Genomic DNA, 16,825 nt, shown 5'->3' on the forward strand with positions numbered 1-16,825 from the left:
TTGTTTTTCCTTGGGTTTTAAATTGTTTTGCACTGGCTTTAAATTTTTAAAAAAATGTAACCTTTTCCTGTACTGTGTTGCATCTTATTGACCAAATCATACTTCTTTCTTTTCTTTTTTATGAACTTGCCTGTTTTATTTTACTGCCTTGCGAACAGATCGCTACTCATATTACGATGGCACCATGTTGCCAGAATTTTTCATTTCGCTATTTTTTAAAAGTAGAAAAGTATCTTTTAAGTGGATGAACTCTATTATGCTGTTATGCAGGACAGATGAAAACTGCATTCATGGGAGATTTTTTTAAAAAATGCACACTGATTGATCTACTGTTTTTTTTATTTTACAGTGAAGCCTATTAGTTATCTGACATTCATAGACTAATACAGGTACAGTTTACATTTTATTTCCTACAGTGACCACCATTTAAAATAACCCAGAAGAAGAGTATTTGGGGTGAGAAAAATCATATATAGGCAAAACATGTAGTTTATTTTTTGGTTTCAGTACGGAAAATTGTACAAAGTACAGCAACTAACATTACAATAAAACATTTTCATTGTTAGTAGGATACCTGTTGCCATGTTTTAGTCGCGTCTTCAGTGATTACATATGTATCATATCATCTCTATGACAAATATGCTGCAGTGAAAGTCTGCTAATAATAAAACTTGATATGACAGAAACATATTTTGACTTTACAATCAGACTTTTACTGTGATGGAGCTTAGGACTAACTGTGTTGCATTCTGGACTTGGACTTTAAGTGAATGAACCTGACTTATCAGAGGTGTGGTGGCTGTACCCCCAGCCAGGCCCCACCTTAGAGGTACCTCTGATATCAGCTCCAAAGAAGTAAAAAGCTCTAATCTATACAGTAGAAAACATACAAAGGAACCGCCATGGCATGTAAAATAGGAAGTGATTAAAGTGGCTTCATGCCATAGAAAAAATAAGTAATAAATATAGATAAGATCTGCTCTTCAGTGGTCCCTGTAGTGAATTGGAGCTAGAAAAAAAAACAAAAAAAAAATTCTAAACTAGATGCTATCTGGATGCTACAAAGAATAAAATTCCAGTTAGCTCTCCTCTGTCCAAAAAAAATCTGAGCTAAAAGACAAAACACAGAAAAATGTCTAAAGTGAAAAACATGACCTATCCCTTTAAATTAGCCTCAGTGTCAGTTCCTCAGTTCGACCCGCCTCCTGCTCCTCCACCAGCCTATCAGCCCGCAGCGCACGTGACGAGCGTTCTTTGCAATGACCTCATCTCTGGTGTGGGATGACGTCAAATTCAAGATGGATGGAATCACGACCAGCGCGCAGAAAGCGACACAACAGTGAATAAAGTGGAGGCTGGTGGAGGAGAGGCCGAGCTGACGACGGGCAGGGTAAGTGTGGACATCCGGGCAAAGTTAGCTACATGGAGGGACGGGAGGGACCGGAGTTGGCGGAGCTGTTACGGAGAAGCTTTTTCCTTCTCCTCCCTGACGTAACTCGATAGGGGGATTGTGCTGCTGGAAAACCTGACCAGCTCCGACCTGTATAGCAGGCGCCGTGCTAGGCCGGCGGAAGAGCTCCTCCAGCGGGGACGGCGGCTGGAATTCAGTCCGACAGCGGCTCTCAGAGCACCGACTCTGGGTGCATTCCGGGATTTACGCCGTGGAGTCCATAGAAACGCGCTAAACTTTTCCCCTCTCGGTCTGTCGGAGCCCTAAACGCTTCCGTCCGCGGTTCTTTGGCCGTTTGCCCGCGTCAGAAACACAAATATGTGCGCGTCGAGAAGTGAAAGCGGTGTTTGGGTTGGAGAAGTTGTGTGAGGAGAGACTGAGCCACGTCTCATGGATGATCTAATGCTGACAGCCTCCTGAGCAAACCGACACGACGGATTAGTCACGGTTCTTCCCCCAATGAGACCCATAAGTTCTGAGCCACGGTCCACCGGGCCGTGTTTAGTTTTTGATGAATGAATGAAGCTTCTGCTCGTAAACATATAGAGCAGGCGTCAAGCTGGTCACCAGAACTAAGCTGCCTTCCAGTGCCAGTGTTCAAAATAAACGCCGTGGAGCGCAGACACATGAAACACGTGAAATACAACTTTTAGCAGATAATGGTACACTTGTTCTTCAATTTAGGTATTCAAGACTTAACACGATGCATTTTTGACTGCGTTAAAGCTGATCCACCAATCGTTTTATCATTTCCATTAGCTGACCTATAAAATATTTTTTGAAAAATGGTGAAAAATATAGATAAAGCTTCCCAAAGCCTCAAATGAATATGTTCAAATATATTCAGTGTACTGTCATAAAGGAGGAATGAAACTAGAAAATATTCACATTTAGGGAGCTACAATCTGAGAATTTAGACTTTATTTTCCTTTAATTGCTCAAACCAATTTATTGATTATCAAAATAATTGTTCCTAATTTTAAATTACACATTACCATTTGACCTGTTTATATTACTTGTATATTATAGTTTTACCTATTTGCATTTCTTGGATTATTTGTATTTTTCTTTGGTACTTTATATTTTTATCTATCTTAACATTTTGTATTTATAAAGCCTGGTGGGCAGGCACTGCATTTCACTGCCATACTGTATGGCATGTGACGAATAAAAAAATCTAATCTAAAAAAAATAGTTGATTACTAACTGATTAATTGACTGATTCTTATAACTTGAAACTATGTGCCAGACAGTGATCGACATATTTTCATATACAGGAACAATCCAAACAAACAGAATAAATAGTTGTCCTACTAATGGATGCTGTAAATGCAGACTAGTTTATTAATCACAGCTAGTTAAAGTTTCTCTCTGGTTTTTGACTGAACCCCTAAAACTCATATACATGTAAAAAAAACAAAAAAAAAAGACATGAACACAATCTTTTCCTGACTAAACTTAGCTGAGATTTACCTCTGCACTGTTGCTCCCTCTTCACCCATCCCACCTCACTTGTTGCAGCTCGAGCACACCAGCTCAGCCATGACTCTGCTCAAACACTTTGAAACTACACAATGCTACACAATAGCAATGTGTAATATTGGAATAATTTCAAACCAGAAACTGATTCTGATGAAGAACAATGACACAGAAAGCCCCACCCTGTAAGTTATGTTGAAACCCTAGACGACTGTTTTTGAGACTACGTTTGGTACATTTTCCAGGTAGAAATGATCTGCCGTGGCTTCGACTGTGTATTTTACTGATGGTGTAGCTTCCAGTATTTAAAAAACACCATATGAACACGTTAACAAGGTAAAAGCAGTATGATTTTCACCAGAGGGGTTCTTCACAGCTAATGCAGTCTCCCACATCAGTCCTACAAACCCAAAGGCTCCAGCAGCACCACAAAATATAGTAGCACTTCTCTAAATCACTGTTAGTATAAGCTGGGCATTATGATCTTCATGAAAGTAAGATGAACTGCGGGGTTGCTGCATTAGCCTACATCAAACTGGCTGCTTAGTGAATACTGCAGTGCAGAAGACTGGTTTGTGCATTTTATTGCCATACAGAGGGCAAGAATCTTATGTAATACAGGGTTTCTGCTGGGAAATTGTTCAGCCTTAGCAGTAAACCGGTCAGATGCTGATGGATGTCGTGTCATATTTGATGTAGCTTGTAGATGATGGTGTAAGCTGGGGCTGCACAGTGGCTCGGTGATTAGCACTTTCGCCTTTTGCGTCCCGGCCTTCCCAGGATCTTTCTGCATGGAGTTTCCATGTTCTCCATGTGCATGCGTGGGTTTTCTCTGGGTTCTCTGGCTTCTTCCCACAGTCCAAAAACATGCTCAGGTTTATTGGTAACCCTAAATTGTCTGTAGGTGTGAATGTTTATCTGTATATGTAGCTCTGTGATAGACTGGTGACCTGTCCAGGGTGTCCCCTGCCTTCACCCGAAGTCAGTTGGACTCCAGCGCCCCCGCGACCCTAATGAGGATTAAGCAGTGTATAGATAATGGATGGATGGATGGATGATGGTCTAAGCAGCTGGCTGGGGTCTTCCTGTGTGGAGTTTGCATGTTCTCACTGTGCCTGTGTGGGTTTTCTTTGTGAGCTCCAGTCTCCTCCCACAGTCCAAAGACATAATGTTAGATTAACTGGTTATTTGAAATTAGCTGTGTGTGTGTGAGCATACATGGTTGTCTGTATTTGTCTCAGCACTATAATGGACTGGCAACCTGTGTACCTGGTGTTTAGTCTGGTGTCAACAGGGAACCTCAACATAAAGTGAAAACTCAGTAAATATGTAGCATTGACTGCCAGCATTCACACTCGTGCTCCTCTTTTTGAGGGTTTACCTTTTGTTTCATAAAAGCAAATGAATTCATTATGCTGTAAGTGGAGGTGGCCTCATGTACACGTTCTGTAGTGGAACGCTTTTACTTTAAAGGGAAGCTATTTTAAACTTCCTGCCTTGGCCTGTGCTGCTGAGGGTGACTTGACAGAGCTGCGTTTTCATACCCTCAGACAACTAACATGATGTAATGCCCATAAACCTGTTGTGTATCTACCTGTAGTGATCATCACAGATAACAACCAGAAAAAGAAGCCACATGAGACACATTTGATTACTTTTATTAAGTCATCAATATTCATAATCTGTAATCCCCCCAAAAATACACACAATGAAGTTGTTTTGCTGATCAGTTAATCTGATGATTATTTTCTCAATAAATAATTTTTCCTGTGAAATGTCTGAAAACAGTAAAAACGTCTAATACTATATCTTGAACAAGACAGGACAACATAATCCTTAGGGCTGTAACTAATGATTATTTTTATTGTCAATTAATGTGTAAATTATTTTCTCAATTAGTAGATCAGTTGTTTGGTCTATAAAATGTTACAAAATAGTGAAAGCTGTCCATCAGTGTTGTCTAAAGCTGCAGATGACATCCTCATATGTCTTGTTTATTCCACAATCTAAAGATATTCAGTTTAATGTCATGAAGGAGGACAGAATTCAGAAAATATTCACATTTAGAAAGCTGAAATTAGCGAATTTAGATTTTTTTTAAATCAAGAAATTATGTAAGCTAATTAAATGATTATCATAATAGTTGCTGATTTATTGATTAATTGTTGCAGCTCCAGTAATTATATGCACAAAAGCCCAGAATCTTAAGATGCTGTATTCAGTTTACAGAGGTGCAGATCAGAAATACGAATGCACTTTTTACCAGTGATTAGCTGGAACTTATTCTGCACTTTTGCTTGAAAAATCAGTAAATTAAAAAAAAACAAAAAACTTGCAAATCACTTTCTGTTGATCAACTAACTGAATAATTATTAAAGCTGTAGTTCACAGTTTTTAGTCTGCCATTTTTGTGCCTTACCAAATGTTATTGTTTTACACATAGAACGCAGCAAGATGTTTAGTTGACAATGCTTTAACTGACATAATCATAAATTCTAAAAAAAATCCCTTAAAATAACTCTTAATTTTGCTGCATGGGTTGTCTCTGTTTACCAATAGGTGGCTGTTAATGTCTTGTAAATAATATGAATTTGCAAATAATTTAGATTTTTTTATTGCTTTAAAAATAAAATAAATCATTGTCTTTTTTCCTTAAGGTAAAATTTTTTAGTTTTTAACACTACACAATGACAGCGTGACATAAAACCGAAGTGAAATCAAGTTGTTTTGTGTAAGAAACATTCAAAGACAAAATACCTTTAAGTGGTATTTTCTGCTGTTCAGAGACAACAACTGTGTATTTTGTTATATACTTGTATGAATTTATATTTAACTGATCAACAACAACAGAAACAAACATACATTCATAACAGGGTAACATGTCTTGTGTTTGCACTCCAGTCAGCTATTATTTTGTTTTTTGTTCATGTGCCTGTTCATGCTCATCTGTATGAACACAAGTGTTTTGCACACTTAATCACTACCTTTTGTATCTACATTCCTGCAATAAATATAATCTTCTTGTCTTGTCTTTCAGCCATGGAGAGCCTTGTGCATTACAGCAACCCCTCCCATGCTCTCTCAGTGTTGGGGGTTCTCAATGAGCAGCGACTGCGAGGCCAAATGTGTGATGTGGTCCTGGTGGTGGGGGACCAGAGGTATCATGCCCATAAGAGTGTTCTGGCTGCCAGCAGTGAGTATTTCCAGTCCCTGTTCACACGACTGGACACGGAGTCACTCAAAGTTGTAAACCTGGACTTCTGTGAGCCAGACGCCTTTGAGATAGTTTTGAATTACATTTACTCCTCCTCACTCTTTGTGGACAAAGGCAGCCTGGCAGCCATTCAAGAGCTGGGCTACAGTCTTGGAATCCCTTTCCTCACCAACATTGTGTCAACAAGGCCACATGCATCCTACTGTGTGTCAAGAAAAAGGCTTTCGTTCTCAGATGGGGATGAGAATGATATCCAGACAAGGAGCGTCATTGTGTGTCGGGTTCGGAATGACACAGCCAATCCCTCTCGCTCAAGTTATCAGAGAAAAACCTCAGAGAAATCATCGTCTCTGCACTCTATTCGAGGGTCAGCTCAGCCACCACCAGAACACAACTCTGAATCCAGCAGGAAGTCACCTGAACAGAATGAAGCTTCTGAGAAGAAGCTCACCTATCCGTACAGCCCCATTTTAAAAGGAAATTCATCACACATTACATCTGTTAGGCCCCAGCTGACTTCATCAGTATCTTTCAGTGATGCTGAAGTGCAGCACATCAGGCTGCAGTCTAGCACTGATCAGGACACAACCGAGGAGAATGAAGAGGAGTCCCACTATCATACCAAAGTGCCATTTCAGGGTCAGGCCACTGAGCCTAGCCCGACCATCGACAGGAGCGGGCCGCTTATAAAGAGCCTGCTACGAAGATCATTGTCCATGGACAGCCCAGTTCCAGTCTTCTCCCCCACACTGGAGCTCAAGGAGCTGCAAAATCGAGAGCAGTCAGTTGTTAAAATGGCATCAGAAGCATCCGGGCTAGAAAAATCTGCCCACAATGGTAATTCAACTAGAACATCTCCTCTGGTTCTCAGGTCAAAGTACTCCAGCAGGAGGGTTGAATCAACTCAGGTAGACCATGAGGTCAGTGTGAAAGCAGAACCCAGCAGCCCACTCGCTGACCCCATGGACATCATTCGGATCACAGTTGGAGATGCTTTGCCAGTCAATCTCAAAGATTTGCAAACTAATTATGATGAAGGTTCCAGGGCAGACTTTAATGCTGTGGGGAAAAGAAAGGACAGACCCGATAACAGAAGGTACCCATTCAAGAAGAGCAAATTCTATAAAGAACATACTCTGTCACTGGATGTGAACATGTCAGAAACAGCCTCTCAGCATGCCAGCAGTGACCCTAATGAGGACAGCGAGGAGCCACCTCAGAACAAGATTTTCAAATGCTGGAATTGTTTAAAGGTTTTCCGGTCCAGTGCAGGACTTCACCGACATGTAAATATGTATCACAACCCGGAAAAGCCGTATGCTTGTGACATCTGCCACAAGCGCTTCCATACCAACTTCAAAGTGTGGACACACTGCCAGACTCAGCATGGTGTAGTACAAAACCCAGCATCATCCTCCAGCTCCGCTATGCTGGATGACAAATTTCAGAAGAAGCTAATAGATATTGTGCGAGAGAGAGAAATAAAGAAAGCTTTGCTTTGGAAGCTGAAGAGGAATAAGCAGGGTTTGCAGTCTCCTACACTTGCCAAAAAGAGGTCAAGGCCCAGCTTCATCTGTCCTTATTGTGGGAAAATGTTTGTATTCCAGTCTCAGTACAGACAGCATTTGAGGACACATCCTGCTGAAAAGGCTGACCAGGACACAGCGAGTGAGAGCATCCTCTACCAGGAACAGGATGAGATCAGTCATCAGAAGAACACTGACACTGGTGTTTACTCCTGTAGACTTTGTAACATGAAGCTGTCATCGCTCTTAGAACAGGGTGACCACGAGAGAGGCTGTCGACATTCAACTGTCTGCCCTTACTGTGGCCTCCGATTCTCAAGTCCAGTTGTCAAGAAGGACCATGAGGCACATTGTAAGTACAAGAAACTGACATGCCTGGAATGCATGCGGACTTTCAAATCGTCCTTCAGCATATGGCGCCACCAGGTGGAAGTCCACAACCACAACATGATGACTGTTAAAGACCAGATGCACCTGAAGCAACAAGAAAACAGTGAAGAAGCGTCAGACATCCTCAAAGAGGAGCATTGCAGTGATGAGCCTCTACCAGCTGGAAGTTCTAGAGAGAACATTAGTTACAGTGACTCCTCAGGTCCACCCATGTACGACTCAGAAGACTCCTCATCCTATGTGCCTGAGGACCTGAGTATGGGCCACCTTGGTAAGCTGGTAGTGAAGGAGGAGCCATTAGAGGAGGCTGTGAGTGAGAGGGACAACACAGAGACAGCCAAAACTGCGCCTGATGAAGCTGGTGTGTGGCCATGTGAGAAATGCGGAAATCTTTTCAGCTCTCGCAAAGACCTGGAACGACACCAGGAGCTGCTATGCCACATCAAACCATTCATCTGTCACATCTGCAACAAAGCCTTCAGGACCAACTTCCGCCTTTGGAGCCATTTCCAGTCTCACATGTCGACTGCTAGCGAACCTGGAGCCAAAGAGATCGAGAGACACCCATCTCCTCTGTCTCCCTCCCCTCCGCTGACCCCTCAGACCTCAGACCGTCCCTCCCCACAGGCCTCTGTGCTCAAATCCACCCAGGCGGCTCCGGTCGTTGCAGTGATGGCTGAGGAGTCCAGCAGCCCAGAGCCCTGTAGCTCCTCGGTGAGCAAAACGAAGAAGCCAGACCTAGAACGACAGCCCAGCAGCCACAGCCCTCTGTCGAGGTCCAACAGCATGGAGAATCCAGGCGGCTCTCAGGAATCGGACACGCTCTTTTACCATGCACCGTCTCTGTCTGCCCTAACATTTAAGAGGCAGTACATGTGTAAACTCTGCCACAGGACCTTCAAGACAGCCTTCAGTCTGTGGAGCCATGAGCAGAGTCACAGCCACATGTAGGCATCAGACAGCAGTGCATTCCCCTTCAGAGACAATACTTAATCTTTGAGTAAACTCACCTCAGCCTACAAAAGGAAGACTTTGAATGTATAGCTTATTCGCTTGCCTCCAATGTCATATATTCAAGTGGCCATGTTCATTAGAGGTGTAAATGTGAATGTGCAATCAAGTGCTAGATTCCTCTGTGAGATGAGATGATTATAAATGGGTTATTTTTTTTCTTTCAAAATTATCTAAAAGAATTTATCTGTTTTAAACCTCTTTTAGTTGTCTACATGTATTAACTATGTAGGTGTTTTGGGAAAACAAGGTACAGAGTTGCACCCCTCGTCACTTCAGCTGTCCTACTTTTGACAAAGTCACAGCAACAGAAGGGACAACTATATACAGTGTTCTCTCAAAGTGTGGAAACAGTGCTTTAAAGTTTTGGAGGCTGCAGTTCAGTTAGTGCTTTTGCTTTTGTATCAGATCTATCGCTTGGTGTGAGTGACATCCCTTAAGGTAATATTGGTGGCCTCAAAAATGTATTTAATATGCACTTTGTTGAACAGTTGGATTCTGGTTAGTCTGAAATGTTTGCTTGGTTCATTTAGTATAGAGCCCGACCGATAATGGATTTCAGGGGCCGATGCTGATACAGATTTTTGGAGAGTTAAAAATCACTGATATTGATATATCAGTTCATATTCTTTATATATCTGTATTTATACTTTATGTAACAGTATTTGTTAGAGTAATATTGAGAAAGGAAAATGGTGAAATCATTGTTTGTTTACTTTCCAGCAATGTATTTCACAAAGAATCGCTCTGCTGGACAAACTGCATGATGTACGAATTACCCCAATTCTCTTTTTATGCATTAGGAAACTTTACAAAAAGAAAAGTTTTCATATTATCGGACAATGCCCATATATGCCCAATACTGATACAGCTACAACAGGCAAATATCAGCCAATAATACCAGCCAACCGATATATCGGTCGGGCTCTAATTTAGTGTCCATAACTGAGGTTCAGGCTGCAGGAGTAAAAATAATAAATAGGCTCAAATGTTTCTGTTTTGTTTCCTCATGCTTACCATTAATCTGTTTTTTATTTATTTTTTCTTTTATTTGAGTCTTATATTGCCTTTGCATCATTTAGTTTTAATGATCAAATAAGACCTTCAGTATAATAAAGTTCTAACATGCTGTACATCAAACACACCTCAGATGCCTGTTGTTTTAAGCATAGCGCTTCAGTATGCAGTTTTGATTTACTGCTTACAATCTTCATTCAGTACCTACAATGTATCCTCCTAATTAACAGTCAGCAGAATTGTTTCTGCTTGAAGAAGACGGTGCAACCATCAGTCATAAGGTTCTACAAGGTTTTGGTTTCTGCAGGTAAATGACTAGGAAATCTGAATGTTGCTGAGTTTTCTAAAAGGTGCTCAGACCAGTGTGCTGGGAATCACAGCGGCTGTCTGAGGAAATAATGGGCTGGATTGATTTGATAGCATCCTAAAGTAGAGACACACTTGGCCCTCACATAGACTGTATAGAAAAGAAGGATGTACCCACTGTGACGTCACTCACTGGTTTGTGGTCTACATTTATAAATCTGCACCCTCCTAGTCGCCATCTTGGACCTTTTAGAGCCAGAAGGGGCCATATTTGGAAGAGAGGGCAGATCTTTAAAGGAGTGAGGGGCGAGACTGACTGAAAACCACAGGATGACTGCTGCTCTGCTTCATGAAGCATATGACCACTCTTGACAGAATTGTCAGTCAACCAGCCATGCTGTTTGCAGGTCATGCAGTTTGAGGCTTTCTTTCTATTTAATTTTGAAATTATTTCCAGATGGACTACCAAAACAATAATCAGAATGAGGGAATTTAATTTAAAAAAAAGTCATAATGACTGGTAGAAAAAAATTGTTGACTTAGCTTTTCATGATGATTTTTGAATGGGAGTCAATAGGAGCTAGAGTTTTTTGGAGCCATCACCTAGCAATGATCAGTCATGTCACACTTAAGGCACTTCTGCATTGGCTTCAGTTTCAGAGATGGTTGCTACATCCAATTTTTTCATACAGTCTATGTGTGGTCTTGAGCAATGTCCCACCCACAGCACTATCTATTTGGTCACATGACATTAATAACAGTCGATAATACTGAAGGATAAACATTGAAAAGTTATTGTTGAAATGAACACGTGAAACAAATTGAAATTTCATATTTACTACTAATGTATATCTGTTTCAAATACTGGTTATTGGTCTACTTTATCAATATCAATAGTCTGTATCAGCCTTGACAAAAAACATATTGGTCGACTCCTAATAGTAGTTTGAGTATATTAGTCATTGCCACAACTTCTTAATCGCTATAGTCTGCCACAGTACAGCACCAGTGTTATGTAAATACACTGACAGAGTTTGCAATTCAACACATCTGGTAATTAACTAAGCTTTACAGTGCTTTGATGGCCTTATGCAACTTTAAAAAAAATATTTTGTCAATATTATTTTACATAAAAGCACAATACAGTTTCAGACAACTTATGACTCAGGCATTTTGAGGTGATGAAGTCAAGAGGAGAGAGAAAGCTAATCTTTTATTCTCTGAATGGTGACAGTGTTCCTGCTTCCTGAAGATTTATTATAAAAGATTGTGTTTTGTTTTACAATTGTATTCTTGTACAAGTATACTGTATATTTCTGCTTCGGCTTGATGGGTTAGAAATTTGTCATAAATTATTTCGATTGCTCCTATTTGGGAGGAGTCAAAGAGACCTCCACACGAAATATGGGACTTCTTTTTCCTCTAAATGGGCAATGTAAGCTGCATTGTGATGTTAAATTCTTTGCAGAAATTCTGTATTGATAATAGTGCTCTTAATTTCTTGTGAGAAAAACTTTCTGAAAGTTTCACAGAAATGATTAGACTTGTGCACATGGAAGTGTTTGTATTCTCGATTTTGTACCAATTTTGTTAGTATAAAAAAGTTTTATCTTTTTAGTATTCTGTGCTCTCACTGCAATAAGTAATATTTGTATCAGCTTTGGTTGCATTATTGTTGCTTTTGGAGACTTGCAGCTGTTTTGTGTTTAGGTTTTTCTACAGTTTTTGTGCTTCATTTCTGTAATAAAGAGTAACAATGGAGTATATATACAATCATTTGTGCTATTTGAATGATTTGATGTGAACAGTTCATCATTTAACGGTGGAGTGTGTGATTCTGAAGGAAGAATACTGATGTTAAGACAGTTAGCATATTTAGATCACTCCTTTTCTCTGACTTGTGCGTGAGCATGAACATGTGCTTGCACAGACATGCTGGAATAGTGTTGTGTGGACACGTTGTTTCTCATATTCAGAGCCAGGGCTGTGCATAAACACCTGATTTTTCTTCCCAACTCACACAGGTTGGATAACTTACAGACCATGAACAGATATCTGCTGAATTTGACAAAAATATAGATTAAAAAAATAATGACACTCCCACTTAGTTTAATTTAAGTCCTTAGTATTGGTCTTTAGTCCAAAGAGCATCCGCAGCGATCTGATTTGAAATTTAAAAATTCTTTACAAATACACGGAGACACCAACAAGTTTCAACTAAGGGTCTTACTCTGGACTGCTAACCAATACTAAGAACCTCTTCTAACTAAAAATTGTGTTTATTAGGGGAATAACAAACTGGAACAACTAAATAGTCCTTATTCACATATATTAACCACAAATCTTAATATTCTGTATGACCTCCTTTGGTCCTGATAACAGCTTGTATTCTTGCTGCCATTGTTTTTATGGACTTTTCCACTGTGTCTTTTGTTATTGAGCTCCAAATAGTTTCTAGCTGTACCAGAGACTTGCTTTGGATGAAACTTTTGTGCAATCTGTTTTTGAATTCAGTAAATCCCAAATCTGTTCAATAGGATTCAGGTCTGGACTTGACTTGACAAAATATTGACTTAGACTTGGCCAGTCCATCAGTTCCAGCACTCCAGATTCCTTTTTCTTGGTCCGGTAGTCTCTGCACAGCTTTGAAGTATGCTTGGAGTCATTGTCTTCTTGGTGTATGAACCCACAGCCGATCAGGTTCAATCCAGAAGAGGTTACATGATGCACCAAAATGTTGTGGTAGACCTTCTTGTTCATGATACCATCCATTTGAACTAATTTGCCCATACCGTTTCCACAAATGTAACCCAATACCATAATGGAATCTCGACCATGTTTCGCTGTAGGTGCAATGCATCTAGCGTCAAAACTTTTTTCAGATTTCCTGTGAACATAAACACAACGATGCTGACCGAAGAGTTCAAACTAGGACTTGTCCGTCCAGAGTACCTTCTTACAGTAATCTACAGCCTAGTGTTTGTGCTCCCAAAACACCAAAATTTTAGGTGTTTTGGGATGTTTGGATGACAACAACAAAAATTATATTTTAGCATTAAAGATATCATTTTGATTAAAGAGCTTGCAGATACTGGCGGATTAACCATTACAAAAACATATAAAAATATTTCAATAATTAGCAATACTGTTAATTTAGGGCAGTGGTGGTAAACACCTTACAGTCTGGTGGTCTAATAAATTTCTTGAGCACTGTACATCCATGTATTCATAACAGAATTATGTATAGGGATAGGATCAGACTTCCAATCAATGCTAAGGACTTTCATTGATAAGAAATGAGAGTCTTTTTTAAAAAAAAAAATCTTAACTGACTATTGGTCCTATCCTTGGAAGAGCACCTGGTTCTACATTTTCTTCACTTTTAAACTACCAACTTTATTGTTGTTCAACCAGTGTAGGAGACTTTTTTTGTCCTTGACAAAAGGTATATAGGATTAGAATTGTTAACTCTACCTTCAACATCAACTTCCACAAACTTTTTGGTGCCCATTAATGCTTGCTCCATTAGACAACATGACATGACAATAAAATGATCCAGTCATACCATGTAACAAGCCAACAGCAGCAAATGTTTTGCAATGTTTCTTAATAAATTAGAAATACTATTGCTTAAATATCAGAGTAATTGTTGATCAGTTTCCTGCTGGTGGAATAATTGGTGAAAACTCCTCTGTGGTTGTTGATTAAACCCATAAAAACTCATTCCTGTGTATCAAAGTTGCATATTTAATTGTTTTTCCATGTAAAATGACTAACATGTAACTCTACACTGTTGCTTCCTCTACAAAGTGCAGATCTATGAAGTCTCCGCCTCTCTCAAGCTCACCTATGACTGCTCAAGTGCCGTAAAACTATTCGATGACACACAATAGCAGGATGTATTACTGAGGTAATTCAGGCCTACATGTTTGAACTGGAATCTGATTCTGAAGAAGAGTAATGATACAGACTTGCACTGTGCCAGTAGTCAGGATTGGTTCTTTAGGTCATCAGTCCACTGCAGCTTCAAGATGCAAATGCTCAGTCATGTCTTTGATTGCTTATGTTGCTCACGATATGTTTTCCAGCATAAAAAGACATCATATGGACATGTTAGCAAAGTTAAAAATTTCATTTTCACTGCAGGAGATCTTCAGTGTATGAGCTGCTACTGCTATAAATCAGATGGATTTTCATTATTACACATTGAACTTCTCAGTTTACACTTTCCCCTATTATGACTGCTTAAGAGATACTGAATTCTTAGTTCTGCTGCATCTTGTACCAAAAACTCTGATCTTAAAAGTAGCAAGGCCTGTGTGCAGAAAATCTACAGACTTAAATTTTGTAAAACAACTTTGTCAAGTTAATGAACACCTTCCTTGAGATGTCTTTAAACACTAAAACACACATTAATTGCTAGTTGTCATGTTTGTCAGTGTAACTGGTGAAGCACACAGTAGTTAGTTTGATGTGCGTGTGGATATGAAGCTTTCACACACGTATTGTCTTCCTGTTGGCAGACAGACAACACCGAGCCAGAGGGATGTTTTTCAAGCTGTGGGCTACCGTGACAGTTTCTAGCTGGAAACAAGGGAGTGAACTTAGGAAGTGTTTGCTTTAATTTGGAAAAATGGCAAACTGGAAATCCTGTCCTAACCCACGTGTAAGGTCACACTCTCCATGAAGCTGTGTACATAAAGGAAGTTTTCATGTAGATGAGGAAGTCTGTTCCCAAAGTCAACCATATCTTTTGTATTAAAATGTTTGACATTATCTTAATTGATCCAGACTTAGAACAGTCTTGTAGAGGCAATCTTGTGTTTAAAAAAACAGGAATGCTTATTAAAATTACCATGAATTACAGTGAACAACGTTTATTGTCAAAATTTACAATAAATTACATGTGAAATCAGCAACACAGGTTCCAAAAGACTTAACTGATATATGTGCCATGTCTTACTGTGTTTAACTGCGATTCTAGATGATGGTTGGTGAAGACGATTTGGAAGAATAAAGCTTACAAAAACAAAACAACTTTGAAATAAAGATTACATAATTCTTAAGGTACAAGCAATACCAGAACCACAGCAGAGACATCAGAGAAGTGATCACGCTGACACTGCTCCATTTTTTGGATGTTGAAAGAAGAAGTTGTTAAGCATTACTATAAATGGTGATTGACGATCTATGTCATCCATATCTTATTCTCGGAGAGTCCTCACAGCGCCAGCGTGTCCTTAATCAGCCTTCTCATGGTGGTGCTTACAGAGGTGCCCAGCGAGTCAGTGATCTGATATGTGATTTTGTAAAGATATGGCTGGACATCTTTGAGACTAGTGTCAAAAACATTGTCCACTTCAGACTGAGTGGGCATCTTTGGCAGGTATTCATGGCGGTTTATGACCTCCACAACGTTGATCACCTTCTCCCCCAGCTTTTCACCCACTTTCTCCCTGCAGATCTGTCTCTCCTGTTCATTGGCCAGGTTGACAACATTGACCTTGATGCTCCACACTTCCCAGGGAATGCACTCGTCAGAAAAAGGCCAGCGAGACTTCTTCTTCTGGTAGAACTCCAGGGAGATCTGGCCCATGCCGTCACTGCCAGAGTTGCTCAAAGCATCCTGTAACCAAAGCAGATAATACAGCTCAGTCAAAATTACAGGCCTCCTCATACACGGCTGTCAACGATCACACGTTATAACCACTAATTACCTTGAATTCAGACACAGCTTTTCTGATCACCCTGTCCAGCTCCTCCGAGGACACTCGGACAAAGGTGAAGTCGATGAAATCGCAGTCGATGTCCAGCGTGCCCACGGTGCCGATGGAGTAGGTACCCTCCTTTTTGTAGTGAAACTTTCCAGTGCTGCGGTGCAATAAAATGGTGTGCAGTAGAGCCAACATAGCCTCTTCCACCTGCCTCGCCTCCACTGTTACTTCAAGAACTTCAGATCGACAATTCATTGCGAAAGTCTAGTTATTTCCATTTATAAGAGTCAATTCGACGATGGTGATGGTAGCTAGCAGCTTGCTAGATGACGAAGGTATACTTTGTTTACCTCTACCAATGGGCGGGGACTATCCAACACAGTGTCTTCCTGTATATTGATTTTTTTTTAAATGTAAAGGACAGCCTACCCGCACATAATTAAATGTACTTAGCGCAGGTACATGGCAGCAAAACCGAGCTAGCTGAATGTTTGCTACAAACGGGACGAAGATGTTGTAATGACGATAACAGGAGGATAAGCTACGGAAAGCCGCGTAGTCCAAAACACCTCTTTCGTGTCGCTTTTTCTTTAACTTCTAATTTTAAGTTGCATTCAGCTCCTCTAAAGTAGTACAGAAGTATTCCTAATAAGATATACAAGAAAACAAGTTACAGTTTTGGGTCAAACGTTTCAGTTCGCACAACCACCCGGCGAAA

The 16,825-nt window shown here is 40.2% G+C and overlaps 2 protein-coding genes across 2 annotated transcripts; one reads left to right on the forward strand and one right to left on the reverse strand.

The window, feature by feature from the left end:
* The first annotated feature begins 1,234 nt into the window (after positions 1-1,234).
* zbtb21 (zinc finger and BTB domain containing 21) lies at positions 1,235-12,166 on the forward strand. Its single transcript, XM_023280167.3, has 2 exons — positions 1,235-1,390; positions 5,967-12,166. Exon 2 carries the CDS (start codon positions 5,969-5,971, stop codon positions 9,008-9,010), a length of 3,042 nt encoding a protein of 1,013 aa, XP_023135935.1. The 5' UTR covers positions 1,235-1,390; positions 5,967-5,968; the 3' UTR covers positions 9,011-12,166.
* A 3,078-nt stretch (positions 12,167-15,244) lies between these two features.
* Positions 15,245-16,809, reverse strand: atg101 (autophagy related 101). The gene is made up of 2 exons (XM_023280166.3): positions 16,111-16,809; positions 15,245-16,019 (listed from the first exon to the last, which is right to left on the reverse strand). Exons 1-2 carry the CDS (start codon positions 16,360-16,362, stop codon positions 15,615-15,617), a joined length of 657 nt encoding a protein of 218 aa, XP_023135934.1. The 5' UTR covers positions 16,363-16,809; the 3' UTR covers positions 15,245-15,614.
* Between the last annotated feature and the right edge of the window lie 16 nt (positions 16,810-16,825).

This window comes from Amphiprion ocellaris, chromosome 14, assembly GCF_022539595.1.
Source record: "Amphiprion ocellaris isolate individual 3 ecotype Okinawa chromosome 14, ASM2253959v1, whole genome shotgun sequence".
Taxonomy (NCBI): Eukaryota; Metazoa; Chordata; class Actinopteri; family Pomacentridae; genus Amphiprion; species Amphiprion ocellaris.